The sequence below is a fragment of the Triturus cristatus genome, chromosome 10, assembly GCF_964204655.1.
Source record: "Triturus cristatus chromosome 10, aTriCri1.1, whole genome shotgun sequence".
Classification (NCBI taxonomy): domain Eukaryota; kingdom Metazoa; phylum Chordata; class Amphibia; order Caudata; family Salamandridae; genus Triturus; species Triturus cristatus.
Window position 1 is genome coordinate 137,338,945 of NC_140593.1, and position 21,061 is coordinate 137,360,005.

Consider the following 21,061-nt stretch of genomic DNA (forward strand, 5'->3'; position numbering starts at 1 on the left):
CCTGGAGAATGTTTGTGAAATGTAGATGTAAGGAAACAAGGTGACATATTATTTTCAAAAAAGCCCTGTTTGTTCTGATGTCTAAGTTGCAAAGGACACTTTTGAATCTGTCATGACACCCTAAGTGCCAGTCATCGCGGCAAGAGGAATACTCTGGATTCAATCCTTCTGGTGCCTACTGTAGTAAAAGATGTAGAACATTATGTATCTTCTTGTCTGATATGTAACCAATACAAGGCCTTTCATGCTAAGTCCTATCACCTTCTTCATTCACTTTCAGTGGCTCCTAGACCCTGGCACACTAAATTGACAAATTTGATTGTGGACTTACTTAAGTCAACAGGATCCCCTGTGATCATGGTAACTGTTGACAGGTTCTCCAAGATGGCTTATTTTTCAGCAGGTCTCCACATCTGTGGAGATGGTACAATGTTTTATATATATTGTTTTTCACTTGCATGGCATACCATCAACCATCATTTCGATAGACGGACAAATTCATTTCCCGATTCTGAAAAGCTGTATGTTCAACTCTTGGATATCTAGAGCCTTATCTTGAGGATTCCACCCCAAACCAATAGGCTACCAGAGTATACTATTCAGACTTTGGAACAATTCCTGCATTGTTTTTGTAATGCTACCTATGATAATTAGTCTTCTCTTTTGCCCTATGAGGAATCTGCCTACACCAACAGCACGCATAATGCCCCTGGGGTGTCACCCTTTTATTGTTTATAAGGTCTCCATCCCAAGATGTGTCCTGAAATTGTTCCAACAGATTCCCTTGTACCCGCTACTGAAGACGTTTTGCAATATCTAGTGTCAGTAAGAGACACTCTTTCAAACAGTTTGTCCAGAGCTAGTGACTGGATGAAAGTGCAAGCAAATAAATGTAACTGTTCGACCCTTACTTACACAGCTGGGGATAAGATTTTATTTTTCTCTTGTTTCCTGCACCTCCATGGACGACATCCTAAACTTGTTCCATGTTTGCTTGGTCATTTTGTTCGGATTATTAATCTGGTTGCGGTTCATTTTCACCTACCTCGTTCATGCAGGATACATCCTGTGTTCCATGTCTTACAGTTGAAACCCTTTACTTCTTGTCATTTCAATCATGTTGGGTTGTCCCCGCCTCCTGTCCTTGTCAACTGGAATCCTGAGTTTGAAGTTTCTGATATCTGTGATTCTCGCAATGTGTGTGGGAAATTGCAGTTCTTGGTCCATTGGAAGTGCTACCCTGTCAGTGATAAATCATAGGAAACCTCCGTCTGCAGTACATGTCCCTCGATTGTTTTTGAGATTCTTTTGTTTATAACCTAATAAGCCCTGTGCTCTGTGGGGGGATAAACTGTCCAGTGTGCCCACGGGAAGCGCCTCAGTTTGTTAGCAGGACTCACCCTCTGAGAGAGTCCCGTGGCTGGTTTCAGGCGCGTCTGACTCTGTGAGGGGTGCTCCTCTATGGTGGCAGTTTAGAGGAGGACTGGAGTCGGCAAGCCATGATTCCCATGGGAAGCTCTTTATTGGTTGACATCGCTATGATCGGGAGGGGCTTCCCTATATATTGCACAATCCATCATGTCCGCTGTCCAATGCTTCTCTATGGTAATTGCCCAGCCCAATGTGAGGTATTTTCAGTGCCTCTTTACACCTTACTTCTTTCAGATTATGTAAGGCTTTCAGATGATCTACCCATTGTGTTGCATCGCTGCCAGATCCCCTGTTCCGGTTTTGGTTTTCCTCCTTCGTATCCTGCTTGCTGTTGTTTTACTGGTGAATTTGAGAGTTTTTTTCTGCTCTTTGCTTTTTCTCCCTGGCGGTTTCCTTAGAGGGCATATTCCAGATTTGTGTTTCCTTCACTGGTTAGCAAAGGGGCTTCCCAAGGCGATTATCCAAGCTTCAGATCTTGAACTATAAACAACAAAATTGAAACAGCAAGCCTATGAAGCAAACACACCTCCCTCAACGTTTTCATCATATCATTTTTGCCAATGGGCCTTTTAAGTTCCGTTACGTATGTTGGGTCACATGTTGAACTTAGATATTTTGAAAGCATAAGAAGCCCGACTGGCAGTTTTCCTACCATCTTGTATCATCCCCTGCCCCTCCCCCGTTTATGTGAACGATAAGCAAGTAGTTAATCATTGTGCATGTCACATTGTTTTTGGAGAAATAAGCGCATGCACTAAACAAAACAAGGGTTTCTGATAACATAGGCTTACAACCCAACAACCACTTGGTTTTCGCTCTGAATTGATTGGTCTTGTCACAATACTGTTTTTTTGTTTGCACATATTGTCCCTGCTGGTACACTTGTTAAAATCTATACTATGCCATGTGGGATTTTTATCATTGTGTCGTTTTGTACTTGTAAATGTTGTGTTGTCAGTCATTTATAAATGTTGTATTATACACTGTATGTTCCACAGCCCTGATGAAGTCCACAGGTGCTGGACGAAACGTGTTGGCTGTTTTTACAATATTCATATGAAGATTAAACAATATTTTGGATACAAACTGACTGGATGGACTATATCATTTTGGAAGCTATTCATAGTGGTGCACTTCACAGTTGTGAATGAGATCTCGAACTATGTAGTCCAGAGAATCCTCCTTGCATCCAGCTTTTGAAACAATAGTTCTGTGTGGAGGAGGTAAACTAGATTTAGCTCAGTATATAGTGATATCTGCTCTATGATGCAAGAGTAACTTGAAGGGAGGGCGGTATGGGGGGATGCAGCTTAATATTGTGTTAGACAATGTTAAAACAGATAAAGCCCATATAAAGGTGCAAACAGTCTCACCTAGTGTAAATTAAAGTAGATCCAACGTAACCTTTTGCAGAGAACTTACATGACAACGGTAGAAATACAGAAAATATATTCATTAGTAGCAAGCACCCTGCCCCCATTATGGAATAGCAGGTGCATCTTTTTATCATCTAATATGGGATTGTATGCTATTTCAAAGATATTGTACGGGACTATGTCACAGTGTGATGGAAATTACAAATAGACAATCACGTGATATGTTTTTGGGGGGTTGTTTTCTAGATTGAGGTTGGTTTTGTTTTGGCTAGGAGATGGATTGCTATGACTTAGTTGATGGCAAGGGCTCTTCTCTCAGAGATAAGAGGCCAGATTTACTACAATTTCGACAATGCAGCAAGGAAACTTGCTGTGCTGTGTTGGTAAAATGGAGAGAGCAGAATTGCACCATATCTAGTAAGATGTGGCACACTTCGGATCCCTCCCTGAGCTGCTGCTCTGTGTGCTGCCTAGCTCCAATACAGACACAGTTGGGTGCCTTTGTTACAAGCAGGACTGTTATTGCGTGGGAGATATACCTTCCTGCACACAAACACTCCTAAGAGGCAATTTCCTCTTTCTCGTGTGATGCGGAATGCATCAAACATCCAAAGAGGAAGCAACGAGAGAAATACAAATATTTCTTCTTGTTACACCATCCTTGCACAACGTTTTGTTGCAATTACAGGTTTACTGATTTGATACATTTGGGAAGAATGTACAAGTCAGGTGGTGCGTATAAAGATTGGGAGGTTGTCAGTCCAAACTGATTGCAAAATAGAACCGGATTTGTTCTTGGGTTTGACATAGTTGGAGGCATCAAGAGTAGCAGACAACTTTAAGCCCTGCCTGATATGGAAGATTTTGATTTGAAATAAATGACACAACTGCACCACAGCTGCAGTGCAGAAAGGTGGTGTTAGTCACTAAGACGACTGGGAAAGTAGCCAATTTGTAAAACCACCAGCATAATCCTCCATAGCACCATCTATTTGTTTGAGTTGGGTTACAGAAGTGTCAAGAATTGCAACAAGCTTGGCATTGGAGAAAGCTTGGTAGGATATGTTGTCCAAAATGACAGTAGAGAGGCCGGTACTGGAGTACTTGGATGATAAAGCAAAATTCCAGGGGATCAAGAGCCACTGATATCTTGGCCTGGTAAAATGGAGAGAGACTAGAACTCATGAGGCTAGCAATATAGTAAGGGGCCGCCGGTCCTTTGTGTGTGTTTTTTTTTTCCCACTTATGCTGCTGGATTGGACAGATCATTTTATTGATTCTATTTCTATGCAGTTGTGCCTGAAAAACCCATTGGCCATCTCAGATCATAAGGCAGATTATAAGAGCTACCTAAAGCTACTTGTTTGAATGGTTGTAATAAGTGCCACCGCACTCAAATAAGTTCCAAGAAATTATTAGCCCTGCTTCGTGGGTTAACCATTCTAAATCCCTTAATAGGCATAAATCACAAAAGGATAGGATGGGCATATCAAGAAATGACAAGAATGGAACTGTCCATCATTATGTAATTAGTCCAGAAATGACCAGTGAGTCAAATTGAAAATCCAACAGTCCAGTGAATCATATATAGTTGGAAAATATTCTTAATATAATTTCTCAATACAATGGTAAACACAGCCAACACGTTTTGTTCCTGAAAACAATGGATTTCTTCAGGGCTGTCACAAAATAGAAAAACGTACTTTAAGACATTAACAGCAAAACACATGCTTCAATAGTTAAAATATTTACACAAAATGATACATGATATGTATATCAACAATGTTCTGTGGGTTAATTACCAAAACGGTGTCACACAAATTGAGACAATGACACATAGTTGTCTGTCACTGACAAGAATAAACTACTGTTCTCTCACCATATAGTCTGATATTAATATACATTTGTGCAAGAATGACTAAAATTGAAAAGTACAATAAATAGATCACATTTAGTCATTTATTCCAAGACAAACATAATCTAACGGTTTGTATAGAAGTTGTCCAACACAATTACAACACTTAGAAATAGAACATAAGTGTGGCTAATGTGGAATTATGCAATGTTATTTATGCTAAATAGGCAAAATGCCATTATACCTGACTTCAAACTATATGTGAAGAAAACTACCCGAAAACCAGAATGCTAAATCTTACCTAAAATAACTTCATAAAATGTGATTATTATCCATCATTCCAAACAAATTGGCAACATGTCTCAACTTCAATGATCTACTATGAATAAAACACATTGATTGATGTTTTAAAAGAAGGACTTTACGTTCAGCTAGATTTGATTCAAAGTATTACACATACGCACATGTTGGAAAAGGGCTAGTGGATGGTAGTGAAGAGGCTGACATCCTAAATCCTAATAACTCTGCTATACACTACTCTATGAGTCATTATGTCAATGTTAAATCGATAGGTTGCCCATATTGGGAAAGTTAGCCCAGAAGCAACCTATATATATATCTTGTCAAATCCTAAAACTAGTAGAGATTCTAAATATGTAACCTGCAATAGTTAAATCTTTAGCATCATCGGGAACAAGAAACACATCTCACATAGCACTTCATATAGTCCAAAACATGGTGAAGTACAGTCCACTAGATTTTCTTAATTTCCCTACCTGTTTTAGTTTAGGACAGCATATAACACAGTTACCTTACAGTGTAGCATATAAGCACCATTTCATAATGATTATACACTTGTCAATGCCTTAACACAAATGTAGAATTTGCCATTCTTAGAGATTGTGTACTCAACCATAGAGTAGTATGGTACGGTCAGTCCATTTCATATAAGATTTCTATACACACCCATTGGTGCAAGATGTGAACCTATTGGTAATTTTAAAATGGCATCAATTAAATAAAACTTTCTCAGTTTCTCAGAATAAATGCTGAAAAGCTGATACCATTTGACAAGTATTATTCAATGAACTGATGTGTTCATACTAAATATCTATGGGTCAACAAAATATGTCTGACAATTCTAATTGGAAATAGCCCCTAGTAGAAAGCTATTTGTCATTACTAACCAATCATGTTATATAGTGTATATGTCAAGCAAAATGTAACAAAATTCTAACTCGCAGATACCAGGCAAATATAATGCAATGCCTTGAATCTGGTCTGTGAATGCTTGATACCAAGAAATGTCTAATTAATCTTATATCTAATATTTGATCTTTTAAAATGATTTCATCTATTGATGTTATTTTATTTAAAGTTATTCGCCAGCACCATGATTTAATGTACTTTTAAACATTGTATTTTACTTTAGTATTTATGAAATGGTTAGGATGTATTTGCTTTTATGATATGCTGTCGAATAAAGCTTTTGAAACTGAAACTGCAATGTATTAACGTATTCATACGGTATATATATGAGTCAGCAAAGTTAGTATGTCAGCCATTTTTTATCGGAAATAGCCCATTGAAGAAGTCTATTGGACATTATTAACCAGTAACAAAATTGTGATGTATTGACGTTTTCATACCGAGTGTCTATAAGTCAACAAAGTAAGTATGTCGGCCATTTTAAATCGAGAATAACCTATTGTAGGAATCTATCTACCATTACTGATCAGTCCTATTGAACAGTACATACGACAGGAAACATATAACAATATTTTAATATGTGGGATGAATAATAATTGGTCTGCAGTAGACAAAAACTCATTTAAAAAGAATACTTCAATAAATACTTCAGATACAAACTCGAAAAGAAAAATTAACTCATTATTTTCATTATTGTTTGCAGAGTATTGGCAGTATTCCTGGGGATGCTGGATTGCCAGGGGCACGTGGACCTCCCGGAAGAATGGTACGGTGACACCTATACATGCTCTGCAATATGAATCAAAGAAAAAGGCACTGGACAGGGAGTTGTCAAATTACTGTGCATAAAAAAAATAAAGGCCTGATAACGATGGCGTGGGGGCAGTCTCCCCGCCGTCTAAGACATGTTTCCTGTCCGCTATATTACTCTGGCGCGCAGTGTGATGGTGGTCGGAAATCTCCTTGAGCCCGTCAGATCTGTGGCAGTCGGTCTTTCCAACCGCCAAATATGGCGGGCAGTGAAGTTGATGAAAATGGCAGGGAGACCACCACTGGCAGGCTGTCGTGGCAGTCTCCCCACCATTGTAATCAGGCCAATAGTTATATTTTGTCTCGCAACAGACTTTTGACCTTGACCTGAAGGTGACGGCCAATAAGGAGGGTATAGTACAATAGAGAGTGTTAGTGCCCTCCCATACATTTATTAATGGCATTCAACTGTGAATGTGGTGTACTTTCAGAAGTCATGTTTCCTGAACTGCTTCTCAGCCCAACACTACTACCATTTCTTGCCCATGACTCACAATTCTTCACTTCTTCTCCCTTCTCACTCATCTCCCCCATCCATTTTCTAATCCTCCCCATCCCGTGCCCCTCACATGCATCCCCGTCAAAGCCCTGTTGCTGAATTGGGTCCCAGGCTCACTTTCCTTTATGGACCCATGCAACTTCTAAGTACCAAAAAATGCCTAGATTGGCTTGTGTCACAATTTAGAGATGAATTGCCCTAGCAGTTTATCTTTGGGCAATCCTGTATGAGTGCATGGCTAAGTGTATGATTAGTATCTGCCAACATTAGCACAAACAATCTAAAAATGATGGAATGGAACATGCTCATAATAATTACCAGCAGTTCTGATTGATTCAACAATTCCATCCATCACCTTTCAGTTGCTGTTGGGTGGGCAGCATGGAAGTCACATCACCTCTCCACCAACAGAATATATATTGAGGATGTTTTTGGTGGCCTCTTTAGCAACACTTTCTGATCCAGACTTAGGTATTTTAAGCCTCCTAGTTATTACTACAATATAAATCTGTTTATGACTGACTAGTCCTAACATCCCATTGAGAATGTGAATGAAACATACAGGGACTCTGAATGTCTCCAAATATTTGCAAGCTTACTAATACCACCGAAGAGCTGAGCCACAGAAAGTTTGATCACTCAGGTTTTCGAAGGATAGTGTTGACTTTCGGCTTCCTTTAAAAAATGTACAATGTGCACTCAAGCTACTTAGAAGGACATTCTGTTAAGGGGTGCAAGGTGAGGTGGTGAACTAGGGTCAGAGGCAGGGAGGTGGAGACGTAATCGCTTCTTATTTGGATCTAAGGTTGCAGGTTCACAGTCCTTCTCAAAAAATAATTTTGAGGAGATTTTTCAGATATGTATTCTACGTCACAGGTTTGATGACTGTGGGATGTGACATCATATAACATTTGTCCCCGATGACATAAAAGGAAGGAGAATCCAACGTTTGATGCAGATGACTTCATATAATGAGCCAGATCTTGCCATTTAGATTTTTCAGCCAATTACTAATATAAATAATATTTAGCATGTTCTATGAAATGAGTAATTCCATGTGCCATTTGTCCCTGATGGCATCACATTAATCGTTAATACATCTTTGTTGACCTTACTGTGATTATAAAATACGCAGTGACAGGATTTTTTTATTACATATTACATATAAACAACCTCTATGCCTCACTAACATGAATACATAAACCCACCATATGACAGATTTTTGCAATTACACCCTCTTTTTATCAGTAACATTCCCCCCCCCCCCAATTATTTATGCAAATAATTAATATTTATTGAAACAAAGGGATTTTTGAAGTGCTGGCTTATTGTCCCAGGTCAGGAACTTATATACAAGGCTCATCAGTGCACTACATTCAAGTTCAGGTTTACATAAGAGTCTTTTTTGTGCAAACCGCCTCATATATCAGATATATGTTCTAAGCTTCTATACAGTCCCTACATACTATTGTGTTAAATAACTGTTTCCTTTGCAACAGTGGTTTGCGCTCTACAAAGCATTTTACTTAATCCATGTAGTGTGAGGATAAATCTTTGAGAAGCAGAAATGAGTCAAGATGGCAAACCAAGATACACTCTGCCACCACAAGTGTGTGATAAGAAATCAAACTATGGAGCTTATTCACAATGGTAACATAAATGTGCATATTTATTTAATCATGGGTATATGTATTACTACGCCTAGGTGTAACTCTTTTTTTCTATTCACCAAGTTCTGAGTGTAAATTTTCCCATAGATGTTGACTTATATGTCCCACTCCCCTCACATCATAGGTTGGAGTCTCATACAAATTGATTTATGAGTGTGAAGTTACTACTAGTAACTTAGCACACATAGGTGGAGATCTCCTCATGGTAAAGTATAGGGAAAATTAATAAAGTTTAAAAAATATATATATATTTATTATTATCCTAGAGCTAACAAAATAAAATGTAACAGCACATTAACAAAATCAAATTTATTCTATAGCATATTAATGTTATCATTTATAAATATTTTTAAATGTTATTTTTGAAAATCTTATCCTCACTGACTTTTTTCAATGTAATTTTTATTCCTATTTCATGGATAATAAATGTTGAAAGTTAGGAACTGAATTAATTTAAATTATGTTTAATTATTTAATAAAAATTCATTTTACTTTCAAATTAATGTTATTTATAATATTTTCAATTATTTACATTTTATTTATGTGAGTGTGCATGTGTGTAAACACCAAATGAAATATCCCCTTTTTTCTCAGAAAAAGACACTGACACTAAGGGTTAGCTTTCGAGAAAGTTTACTCACACCATGCTGTCCACCATTGTGATATATATATTACTTTAATAAACTTAACTTTGGTTGCTCTGTGGTTTTACTTTATTTTCCCGGTGCCATGATTTAATGGAACTATGTCGCAGTACCTGTGAATGCCTATTTGTGGCGCTGGGCTGGGCTGCAGCACTTTGAGCCTGTTTTGATACCTTTAGGGCTATAGTAGCTCACATCATTCTAAAGTTCTAATAACAGGTAATGCCATTTGTCTGTGGTTAGTACATGAGGTCTCATTCTGCTGATGACAGTGACGTGGTGAAATGCCAATTATTAGAGGAAGAACTACTGTATTATATATTGTTTGATCCCACATAGTGCAGAGGTTTATCATTTTTAATTAATACGCATACCAAAAGGACAGATTTCAACATTTTGCTAGTGTACAAAACTAAAAACAACTGTATAAAGGAGGTAATGCACCTGTCCTCGTGTACACAATGGGGCAGATTTACAAGCCCCTTGCGACACATTTACGTCGCCGTTGCGTCCCTTCTATGACGCAGTGGTGGCATAAACCATGCGCCATGTTGCGCCTTATTTACAACGTGACGCATCTAGGGAGATGCGTCACGTTGTAAAGCCCTGCGCCACATTAAACCTGCGTCAGGTTAAATGTATGCAGCGTGGGCGTTCCGTCGGAAAAAGCCTCAGAAAAGTGACACAGTGAAATCTACAAGATTTTACTGAGTCACTTTTCCGATGCCGCTGCGTCAAAACCCTGCGCCTGCTTGAAGCAGGCGTAAGGCGTGATGGGCAGCCCCTGAGCATTGCTGGAGTTGTGTCGCGCTTGCGACACGACTCCAGCAATGTGCCGCCCTTACACGATCAGATGCGTCACACATCTGTTTATCCTTGCGCCACGATGCTCCTGTGGTGGCACAAGGGTAAACTTGCGTGATGCATCTTCCCAGGCACATCCCTGCTGATATGCAGGGATGCGCCAGTCCTCGTAAATCTGCCCCATAGGGTTTAGAAAGCCTGGAACCTAAGGATTTGTGAACATGTAAACAAATCCAAAACAGAAACCAAATACACCTCATCCTTTTGTCTAGGGAAGGGTGCTCCATGGTAATGGACCATGCTGTGTATAAGAATCAGAGGACTTGCCTCTGATTCCCATACATTTTATCTTGGTTTGGCCATTGGGAAGACCAGTGATAGCTGATTTGTTTCTACAACCCTTGTCCCAGAAGGCTTTGTGCATGATACATAAACTTCATTCTTGCCATACAATTCACTGGAAGCTAGTGGAGATACATTTGAGTCATTTGACTCGTTCATTGTTTCTTCTTCTTAAAGCACATTCTGGCCACCTAATTGTTAGCTCTTTGTAGCTTTTTAGTGGGTTTTTGAGCCACGTAGAACTGTTGCAATAGACTGGGTGAGTACTGACTGGTACTAAGGCCAGTTCTACTTGTTGACTGGAGTGTAACAGAAGTACCATAGAATGTTCAGGTGTAAGATCTATTTCCTAAATACTGTAGTGGGTCTAAATGAGGCCTACATTTACTACTGGTGGTTTATAGGTTTCATTGCCGGATGAGCTCAGTACGCCATTGTTCCTCCATTCATAGCTGGGAATAGGCGGGGAAAGATGAGGCATTGTCAAGTGCTGCTGGATTGTGTTCATGTAGAAGGATAGGAAGGTCCTCCTATATGTTTACAAGTGCTCTCTCACTTCACATCGCTGATCTGGAGTCTGACTGCTACTCGCTCAGTATGGAGAGATGTGCTGCATGTTTTGGGGTGATTTATTTACTTCTCTCTCCAGCACCAGCATTTTCTTGCTGCATTATAGGTTTGAGATGGAACCCTAGTTGTTGAGGTCCTTGGAATCTGCAATGAGGCTTTTCAATCGAGGAGTGAACATTGCCGCTTGATGAGTTTAGGTATTAGAGCCCTGGCTGGAAAACATATGCTCCTGGAAGCGTAGTTATGCAATTGGCCAGCGTTGCGATGAATTATTTCAGATATATTTCAGGACGTGATCTATGAGTGCAATGCATACTTGATTTTGTATGTAGTTAAGATCGTTTTATGTTAGTCTAGAAGCTCGAGGTAGAACAGAATGACATGGAGCACTAAGTAAAGCATACAGGGATGTTTGCAAGATGTTCATTCAATACAATACATATAGCTTTCAGAGCCACTGTCTTTAATGCTATATTCCTTTTCTGTCAAATACAAGTGAGAGCTTTGACCTAGATCCACTTAATGATCTAATGATCTGTAATTTTGTTCGTCTAGGGGGCAAAAGGAGCAAAGGGCCAGACACAGCTATCGGTAAGTATCTATGGCAAGACTCAAGTTACCCTCAACAGCTGCCACAGGGGACTGACTCGCTTATTTTCTTTTAATTCTTTATTTTCCACAGCCATGTGATCTCATCGAGTTTATTCGAAGTAAATGCAGTAAGTACCTTCTTCTGAATATGCATATATTTACGTCTGTTGCTAAAATGTAGGTAGGGCATAACCCAGTACGGTAATGGAGGTAGTCACCTCTACTGCAGTCATCATCTGATTTGTTTTATCAAATAAATTCCCAAATACTTTAAAGAATTAAGCAATCGTGGAGACGTCCTGTTGGTGGAGAGGTGTTTGAGTGAAGTTGTTGGTCGTGGTGTAGCGTAGCAGGCCATACACAAAAGCGGATGATATAATCAGTGAGTGATCCCACATCTGATTAACCTGGGGTAGCCAATTGGGCATGGGGCATGATATGGTGACGCAGAGTGAAATGTCAGCTGTATTAGAGAATCTCCCCGTGTTTTCTTTATATCTTATACATCAGTGGCGGCCTAGGTTTTTCTGAAAGCATGGGTAGCTTAGACGGGGAGTTTAGCCTTTCCAATTGGCTACCTATGCTATGTTTTGAAACCTCAGGAAAAAAGAGGAAATAAGAGCACTAATGCATCCCTACACTTCCAATGCTGTAGCTTAAAGGTTCAGAGTTCACTGGCAGATCTACACATGTGCAGAAAACACAGGGACCTATTCACAAACTGCATCCTGTAGTACATTTAGTAGTACTACAGCAGTTCTACTAAACATACTACAAAATGCAATTCACAAACCTACGAGTGGAGATTTCCTCCTCCACCTCTCCTACCTTTTCTATGGAGCGATCCTCACACATGTAAGCTTACTACTTAGGAGTGAATGCGGGAGGTGCCAGTGGGGGGGTGGTTGAAAAAGGGGACGTACTTACTACCAAATAGGTGGAGTTTAGGTAGGAGGGGTTAAAGGAGGGTTAAGCAGCAGCGTAGGTGAGGACAGACAACCACCCAACAAAACAGGCATTACTAGTCACACATTGCACTTTTAAATCTACTGCAGCTAAAAAGGATGAAAACAGTAGTTGAGGGACTCCAGCTCAGACCTGGAATATGTCTAGCACCACACAGGGACACCCACTGTTACCTCAGCCCTCTCCCATATGAAATAAGGAAAGCAGGGACTTAACATTTAGGTGCCGATTCCGATCCGGTAAAAAAAATTACCGTACGACTTGTATCCGTATTTTTTTACATACGAGTCATACAAGTCCCGTACAAACGGCGAAGTATGATTCGTACAGTAAAAATACATACGAATTGCATTGGGAAAAGTCTACGAGACGTCCCCAGACAGTTTTACGTACGAGTCGCAAAACTGAAGTCCGAGTGCACAAATCCGATCCGTACCGGCGTCCCGAATACACAAGCGTATGGAAAACGTCCCGTACGGAGCGAACTTTGTACGACCCCTACCCCGGGTACACTTGGGCCCGGGGTACGAGTCGTTCGGCCCCCCCACCCCACCCGCACATGTCTGCGCCGTACCCCCCAGCCCAGCACCCCCGTATGTACGCGATGTACCCCAGCACCCGCGTATGTACGCACCGTACCCCCCCACCCCAGCACCCGCGCATGTACGTGCCGTACCCCAGCACCCGCGTATGTTCGCACCGTACCCCCCCACCCCAGCACCCGCGCATGTACTCGCCGTACCCAGCACACGCGTATGTAAGCGCCGTACCCCCACCCCAGCACCCGCGTATGTACGCCCCATACCCCCCACCCCAGCACCCACGTATGTATGCGCCGTACCCCAGCACCGCGTATGTACGCGCCGTACCCCCCCACCCCAGCACCCGCGCATGTACGCGCCGTACCCCAGCACACACGTATGTAAGCGCCGTACCCCCCACCCCATCACCTGCGTATGTACGTCCCATACCCCCCACCCCAGCACCCACGTATGTATGCGCCGTACCCCAGCACCCGCGTATGTACGCGCCGTACCCCCCCACCCCAGCACCCGCGCATGTACGCGCCGTACCCCAGCACACGCGTATGTAAGCGCCGTACCCCCCACCCCATCACCTGCGTATGTACGCCTCGTACCCCCTACCCCAGCACCCGCGTATGTATGCGCCGTGCCCCAGCACCCGCGTATGTACACGTCGTACCACCCCACCCCAGCACCCGCGCATGTACGCGCTGTACCCCAGCACACGCGTATGTAAGCGCCGTACCCCCCACCCCAGCACCCGCGTATGTACGCCCCTTACCCCTCACCCCAGCCCCGTACTTGGACGCACCGTACCCCAACACCGTACCCCAGCATCGCGTATGTACGAATCGTACAACACCATTGCATAGGTGATCACTGTACAACAACATAGCTATGGACGCACCTTACATACGCGAAAACGTCTTGTACTGAACCAGGACACTGTAAAACAGCCCAAGGAGGGTCAATTCGACTCGCACAACACCACAAAACATGTCTACAGGACAAAAAACATCTAAAAGACTGACCTGACACATCCATACAGGCAAACAGAGGCCCAAACTCACAACCACCTCTTATAACACACCCACCAAAAGTTCAAACCCAGCCACACCCACAAATGGACCAATAAAAAGGGCCCACAATCACAAACCATGAGCCTTTGCAACAGACCCACTGCTGACAGACATCACACACAAACAACGGCACCCATACACCTTAACTTACACACCTCCACACAACCTCCTTCACACAGCCCCCCTCTACACATACACACACACCTACACATTCACACCCACACACCCACAACCATCCACACCCACACCCCACACCATGCCCACAGACAAGAATCCAAAGTTCACAAGGGAGGAGCTGGACATCCTTGTCAACGAAGTCATCAGAGTCGAGCCACAGCTCTTTGGAACATTGGTCAGACAGACCAGCATATCCCAAAAAACTAGCCTGTGGCAGAGGATCGTCAATCGGGTGAATGCTGTTGCGCCCATCAGAAGGACCAGGAATGAATGCCAAGTCAGGTGGTACGATCTGCGGAGGGCAGTAAAGCGCAAAATGCATGAGGACTACGCCCAGAGTAACATCACAGGAGGTGGGCTGCCCCGCAGACCAGTACATTACCATCCCTGGGAGGAGAAGGTGATGGCCCTGCTTCCGCCGGTGGGAGTACACGGAGTCGAAGGAGTTCGAGAGCCTGGTGAGTACACAAACAACTTACGTAACATGGGGGGAATGGCATCCACACCCCAACTACAACAAATGCACTCACCTACCCCAAAGCCCTCACCTGACACAACCACACTCTAAACAACGCTCATGCCACTAACATGAGTATGCCCCATTCACAAAGCAAGGCCATGCCATGTCCCAGCCTGCACAAACCACAAACCCAAGACAGGATGTCCGGGATGCTGGGAGGGTGGGGATCACTAAACATATTGTACAACTCAGAAACAGACACCATTGCCCTCAGCCCATATGGCCCAGGTACATACCCATGCACCATGCGCAATGCACAGGGACTGGCAAAGTACTGACAAGGTAGCTGACACTTGGCCCTGCTGTAGGCAGCACAAGGCCCTCCTGTGACAACTGCAAACTCGAACACAAACACAACAAGCTCAGAAATCTAGGACAGGAACTCACACTCACTGACATGGCAGCATGCGCCATGGTGGGACAGATACATCACCTGGGAGACTCACTGCCAAATCACACCACACCCAACAGCAGGCACCGTCAATCAATCAACAATTGATTAGGGTACTTGTAAGGCGCGCTACTTACCTGTGAGGGTCTCATGGCGCTGGGGGGGGGGGGGGTTCCACCACTGCTCGAAGAGCCAGGTCTTGAGGAGTCTCCTGAAGGCAAGTAGGTCTTGGGTCAGTCGTAGGTGGGTTGGGAGGGTCTTCCAGGTCTTGGCGGCGAGGTAGGAGAAGGATCTGCTGCAGGCGGGTGTACGTTGGATGCGGGGGACATCTGCGAGGGCGAGGCTGCCGGAGCGGAGCTGGCGGGTGGAGGTGTAGAAGCTGAGTCTGATGTGCAGGTAGGCTTGTCCGGCGGTGTGGAGTGCCTTGTGTGCGTGGGTGAGGAGCTTACAGGTGATCCTCTTGTCGATGTGGAGCCAGTGCAGGTCTCTCCGGAGGGGGGTGATGTGGCTGTGGCGGGGGGCCTTGACGATCAGTTGTGCCGAGGCGTTTCCGAAGCGTTGTAGCCGCCGTTGGTGTGTGGATGGGAGTCCTGCGTAGAGTGCAGTGGCGTAGTCCAGTCAGCTGCTGACGAGGGCCTGAGTCACTGTTCTACTTGTTTAGGTCGGGATCCACCAGTAGATCCGGCGGAGCCTGCGTAGGGTGTCGTAGCAGGAGGAGGAGACGCCGTTGACCTGCTTGGACATGGAGAGGGAGGATGCGAGGATTGCTCCTAGGTTGCGTGCGTGTATGGTGGGTGTCGGTGATGTCCCCAGAGCGATCGGCCACCAGGAGTCGTCCCAGGCTGAGGGTGTGGGTCTGAGGATGAGGACCTCCGTCTTGTCCGAGTTCTGTTTCAGATGGCCGGCCGCATCCAGTCGGCGATGGCCCTCAGACCCTCGTGGATGTTTGTCTTGGCGGTGTGAGGGTCCTTGGTGAGGGAGAGGATGAGCTGGGTGTCGTCGGCGTAGGAGATGTTTTTGAGGTTGTGGTGGTGGGCCACTTGTGTGAGGGGGGCCAAGTGGATGTTGAACAGCGTCGGGCTGAGGGATGATCACTCACCCCTTACACAAGCACACACCCCCGGGGCAACCAATGGAGTCACACACTCTCACAATGGACATGTGACACAACAAGATCAAGCCACAGCCAAAAAAGCATCCAAGGCCAAATGCGACATGTCAAAGACCCTGGATAACATTTCAATCAGTCCCCTGCAACATACCCATCCACAAGTGAAAATTGATGTGAATGCTAGGCACATACAACTACCTGGAGGAACTGTGGCAACTAGAACATGTCTGAAACATGGATGTCGCATGAAACAGCATTAACATTGTCTCTCTCTCTCACACACACAGGGCAACGTCATGGATCTCCCCCCAACACTGGGGGGGAACAATCACAGACCCAGGCTCGGCAGGAAGATGATCCCACCGGCAGCGACGACTCTCAGCACTCTGTGGATGACCCCAACCAACCTGGACCCTCTGGTGCCCAAGCCCCTGCAGCACCTGCGTCAGGTACATCTGTGCCAACCACCACCCCCATTCTTGCCACATCCCAGGAGACACCCAGGAGCCCTGCCCGCACAGAACAACTGAGCCAGTCTGACCTGGAGGGACAAGGTTCTCCGGCCATCCAGGAGGAGGCAGAAAACCCTGCAAAAGCCATCCCTCAGGGGTCCCGTAGACCCGATGTGCCCACAACGGCAGGCCAGGCTCGTGTGGGCAGGGGTGGTGGGAGTGGAGGCAGGCGGAGGCGCGACCAGCCAGCTGAGGGAACCGGTATGTCACACATACGCCACATCTTGGACACATACCGGCGTGACACCAGGGGCATCAGTCAGGTAGTGGCGACCCTCAACGAGATTAAGAACCAGCAGGCCGAGCAACACGCCAGTCAACAACAACACCAAGGACGGATGGAGGCAAGACTGGCTGAGCTCCTGGCGGTGTAAACGGACATAAGCCGTTCACTCCGTCGGATCGCCGACAACATGGCCAACCCTCCCTGTGCCCCCAGGCGAAGACCACCACCAGCCACAGGGAGGGAAGAGGAGGAGGAATTGTCCGACGGAGCGTCACAAACATCGTCAAGGCCTGCATCTGAGGGTCCCCTGAGGAAGGTGGGTCGTCCACGGAAAAGACCGTGAGAGGCAGCGGACCATCCACATCTCCCAGGTCACCTGGCCTGGCACCTGGCCCTCATGCGCAACAGCAGCACCTCATCCAATGACATTCTCTGCCACATGGACTTGCTGGTCACAGTCTGACCAATGATGACCAACACTGTGGTCTCGACTCTGATGACTCCAAATGACAAGGATCCCATCTCCCCCTGTGAACTTTGGATTCCATGCACACTGTATAGCACCTATTTGTCCACACTAAACAGGCCCCCCACCGAGAATAAATCTTAATTTCTTCAATTAGATTTTGCATTCATTTTGCATGAGTACACAACCTACGTGTGGGGAAATGTCAAACTATGCCTGAGTGTTGAACTAACTCCAGCCATCCATACCCTGGAATCTGAGTCTGGTACAGGACACACATGGGTCACAATGTATCATACAATACAGACATGGAGCACAATACTCACGCGTGATGGCCTCAAGCTGCTGAGGGGGGGCATGCAATACTGTGCGGACAGACCAATTGGGAAGAGTATCATGAAGGCGTAGAGGTCATGGCTAATGTGGATGTTGCCGGGGAGGGAGTAGCAGGTATGTCTTGCCAGGTGGGAGAACTATGTCCTGCATGCTGGAGTACGGTGGATGTGACGAATGGTGGCCAGGGCAAGGTTGGATGCACGGAGTTGGCACAACGGGGTCTCGGATGACAGATGGGCAAGGTTGGTTTGGGGTCTGGGGTTGTGGCCTGCCTCCTGAGTGTGGGTGAGGGGTCTGAAGGTCATCCTGCAGCAGACAGTGATTCATTGCAGCTATCTCTGGTGGACGGTGATGAGGCTGGGGCGCGGGATGTTGAAGCTGAGGTGTGCACATGCAGCCTGGATGTGGACAAGTTTCCCAGGAGTTTGGATGTACTTGCTCCGTAGAGGGCGGGGCAGTAGTTGACACGGCTGGTGTCGTGGGCCTGGGGGATGGTCTGTCTTTCCTTGGAGTGGATATATCTGTGGATCATGTGCATCATGCAGAGGGTGTTGCACCCTGAGGTACAGATACTGGTGATTAGCATGGCAAATGTGAGTGACGAATCCATGATGCACACCTTCTTGTGTGCGTGGGCACTGGGTGCATGTGCAGGGCTCTTGCGGGTGGGACACAAGCAGTTGACCCAGCTGTAAGGGGACAATCCTCAGATGATTACCTCAGTGCTGTACAAGTCCAGCCTCAGGTGGTTAATGTTCAGCCATTCATCAATGGATCTCATGCCTTCTTGAATGTTGGAACTGGCAATGGCTGCGTCTGTGGTGAGGGTGAGGAGCACCTGGCTGTCAATGGCATACGAGCTGATGATGAGGTGCTGTGTGCATGTGATGCCGGAGAGGGGGACCTGAACACATTGAAGATTGACACGCTGAGAGATGATACCTGGGCCATGTGCCAGATGATGCCACTATACTACATGCTGCAGGCTTGAGTCCCACTCCCATGGCCTTGCTGGTGTACGGAGCCAGTGGGAAGTAGGAGGGACATGACCTGGTTGGTGTGACAGGGCCTGGAAGGCGGGGCAGCGCTGTGTAGGCAGTTGGAGTTGCACACTCATCATGCAAAGGTGTCGTGTGTGCGCCTAGGGTATGCCTGAGAGCAGGCGGTAGATTTTCGGATGGACAATGCTTGGAGGGTGGCTGCAACATCAGACTGTAGTGTGATGTGGGTCATGCAAGGACATGAGGGTCGTGCAATGTGCACGTTGCATGCACTGACGGTCCAGCCTTTGTCACCGCGTGGCCGCAAAAGTGGCACAGACAAGCTGATGACAGCCAAATGAATGGGTGGAGGGAGGAAGGGAGGAGCATCTTTGAGGTGTGTGTGTTGCTGAATCCGAAAACTTTGTGGGCCCTTGCTGCAGGGGCCGCAGCAGCAGGCGGCATGTCCTGGAAACTACGCCACAAGTTGCACACAAAGACAAGGATGTCAGAAAGGACAACTGCAACAGGCGTATGTAAAGAAAGGAATGTCCGGTTTCCCATGGCACACCCAGAGACAATGGATGCACAATCACCAAAGATAACTGACACAGGATCAGGAAACTGAAGGCCGAGCTGCGCACAGGATACACACCCTCAGCAGGTGTGGTGACCAACATGCCCAAATACATACACAACCATGGACATCATGCACAATAGAGATCCTAATCCCTGAAGAACTGCATGCATGTTACTAAACTACACATAGACTCATATGCACAATCTTTGACAACTATGCCAGAGATGCCGCATGCAAAGTGGCAAGAGACCTGCATTGACAGAGAGGAGGCACCTTGGAGGGTGAGGAACACCTTTATTACTCAGGTTCACACCTAGGGAAATGCATCAATATGAACAGACTCACAGGTCATTAGGCTGAACATGTGGAACCTACACTGGACACCCCCTTCACAACACAGATGCTGTAAATCCATTGAACTGGCACACAAGTGAAGGGGGTGAGCCAAACACCCCCTGCTGCACACGGAGGGGCTGCAATTCCCCATTGATCCTCTCATGGGGATGTCCCACACTATGTCCACCCGTAGCATCCCGTATGTTTCAGAGGGAAGTTGTACACACATTGATGCCTTCATCAGAATCTACAGTCCCATTACAGATGACTGTTTCGAAGGGTGACTATCAATTCATGGGAGTCATGCAACATGTCATGTGCCCCATGGTGAGTCGACATGTATGTATAGTAACACAACATGCACAGGAGCAGTGCCCACACATTCCAAACACCTACCAACACCAAAATGCCTTGCAGCAATCCTTGACCAAAAAGACTTTTCACCATGTCCGTGCATGGGACGCTGATACAGCACACGTTGCAATACTCATGAGGAATAGCGGGAGGCCAAGGATGACACGAGCAGACAGCATGCGCAACTACCTGGGGATGACAGACACACAAGAAGTCAGGGAAAAGATTGTTATCCGCATGCATGGTCATTTACTCTACAGGAATAAGTGTGTCACCATGCTATTTTTAAATTGAGTGTCTAAGCTAAAATGTGTGGAAGGACATCATCACTCGAGTGACACAGCTGAACTCACCTCTAAGTCACTTAGAATACAGTCAGCTGGACACACACATTGCAACACATGCCACACAAGGCTCCAAGCGTGCACACTCAGACCCATGGACTCACCATTATGAGAAGAAGTTGCGTATGAGCTGACTCCGGATGTCGTTCTCCTCCTCATCCTCACTTGCCTCGTGACCAAGCCCTTCATCCTCCACGGGTGGATGTTCCTGCTCATCCGGATCCAGGATGAGTGGCACAGCCTTCTCTACTGCCATGTTGTGCAGCATGCAGCATACGAGGAAAATTTTGCAGACCTTCACCGGTGCATATGGGAGGGACCCGCCTGTCTTGTGAAGGCACCGGAATCGGCTCTTCAG

General features: G+C 45.4%; 1 protein-coding gene across 1 annotated transcript in view; it reads left to right on the forward strand.

Moving 5' to 3' along the window:
- The window catches only part of LOC146789040 (collagen alpha-6(VI) chain-like), a 748,331-nt gene that overhangs the window by 609,792 nt on the left and 117,478 nt on the right, over positions 1–21,061 (forward strand). Inside the window, exons 30-32 of the mRNA XM_085631021.1 lie at positions 6,575–6,637; positions 11,766–11,801; positions 11,893–11,929. Coding sequence (XP_085487147.1) covers positions 6,575–6,637; positions 11,766–11,801; positions 11,893–11,929 — 136 coding nt within the window. The remainder of the gene's footprint in view (positions 1–6,574; positions 6,638–11,765; positions 11,802–11,892; positions 11,930–21,061) is intronic.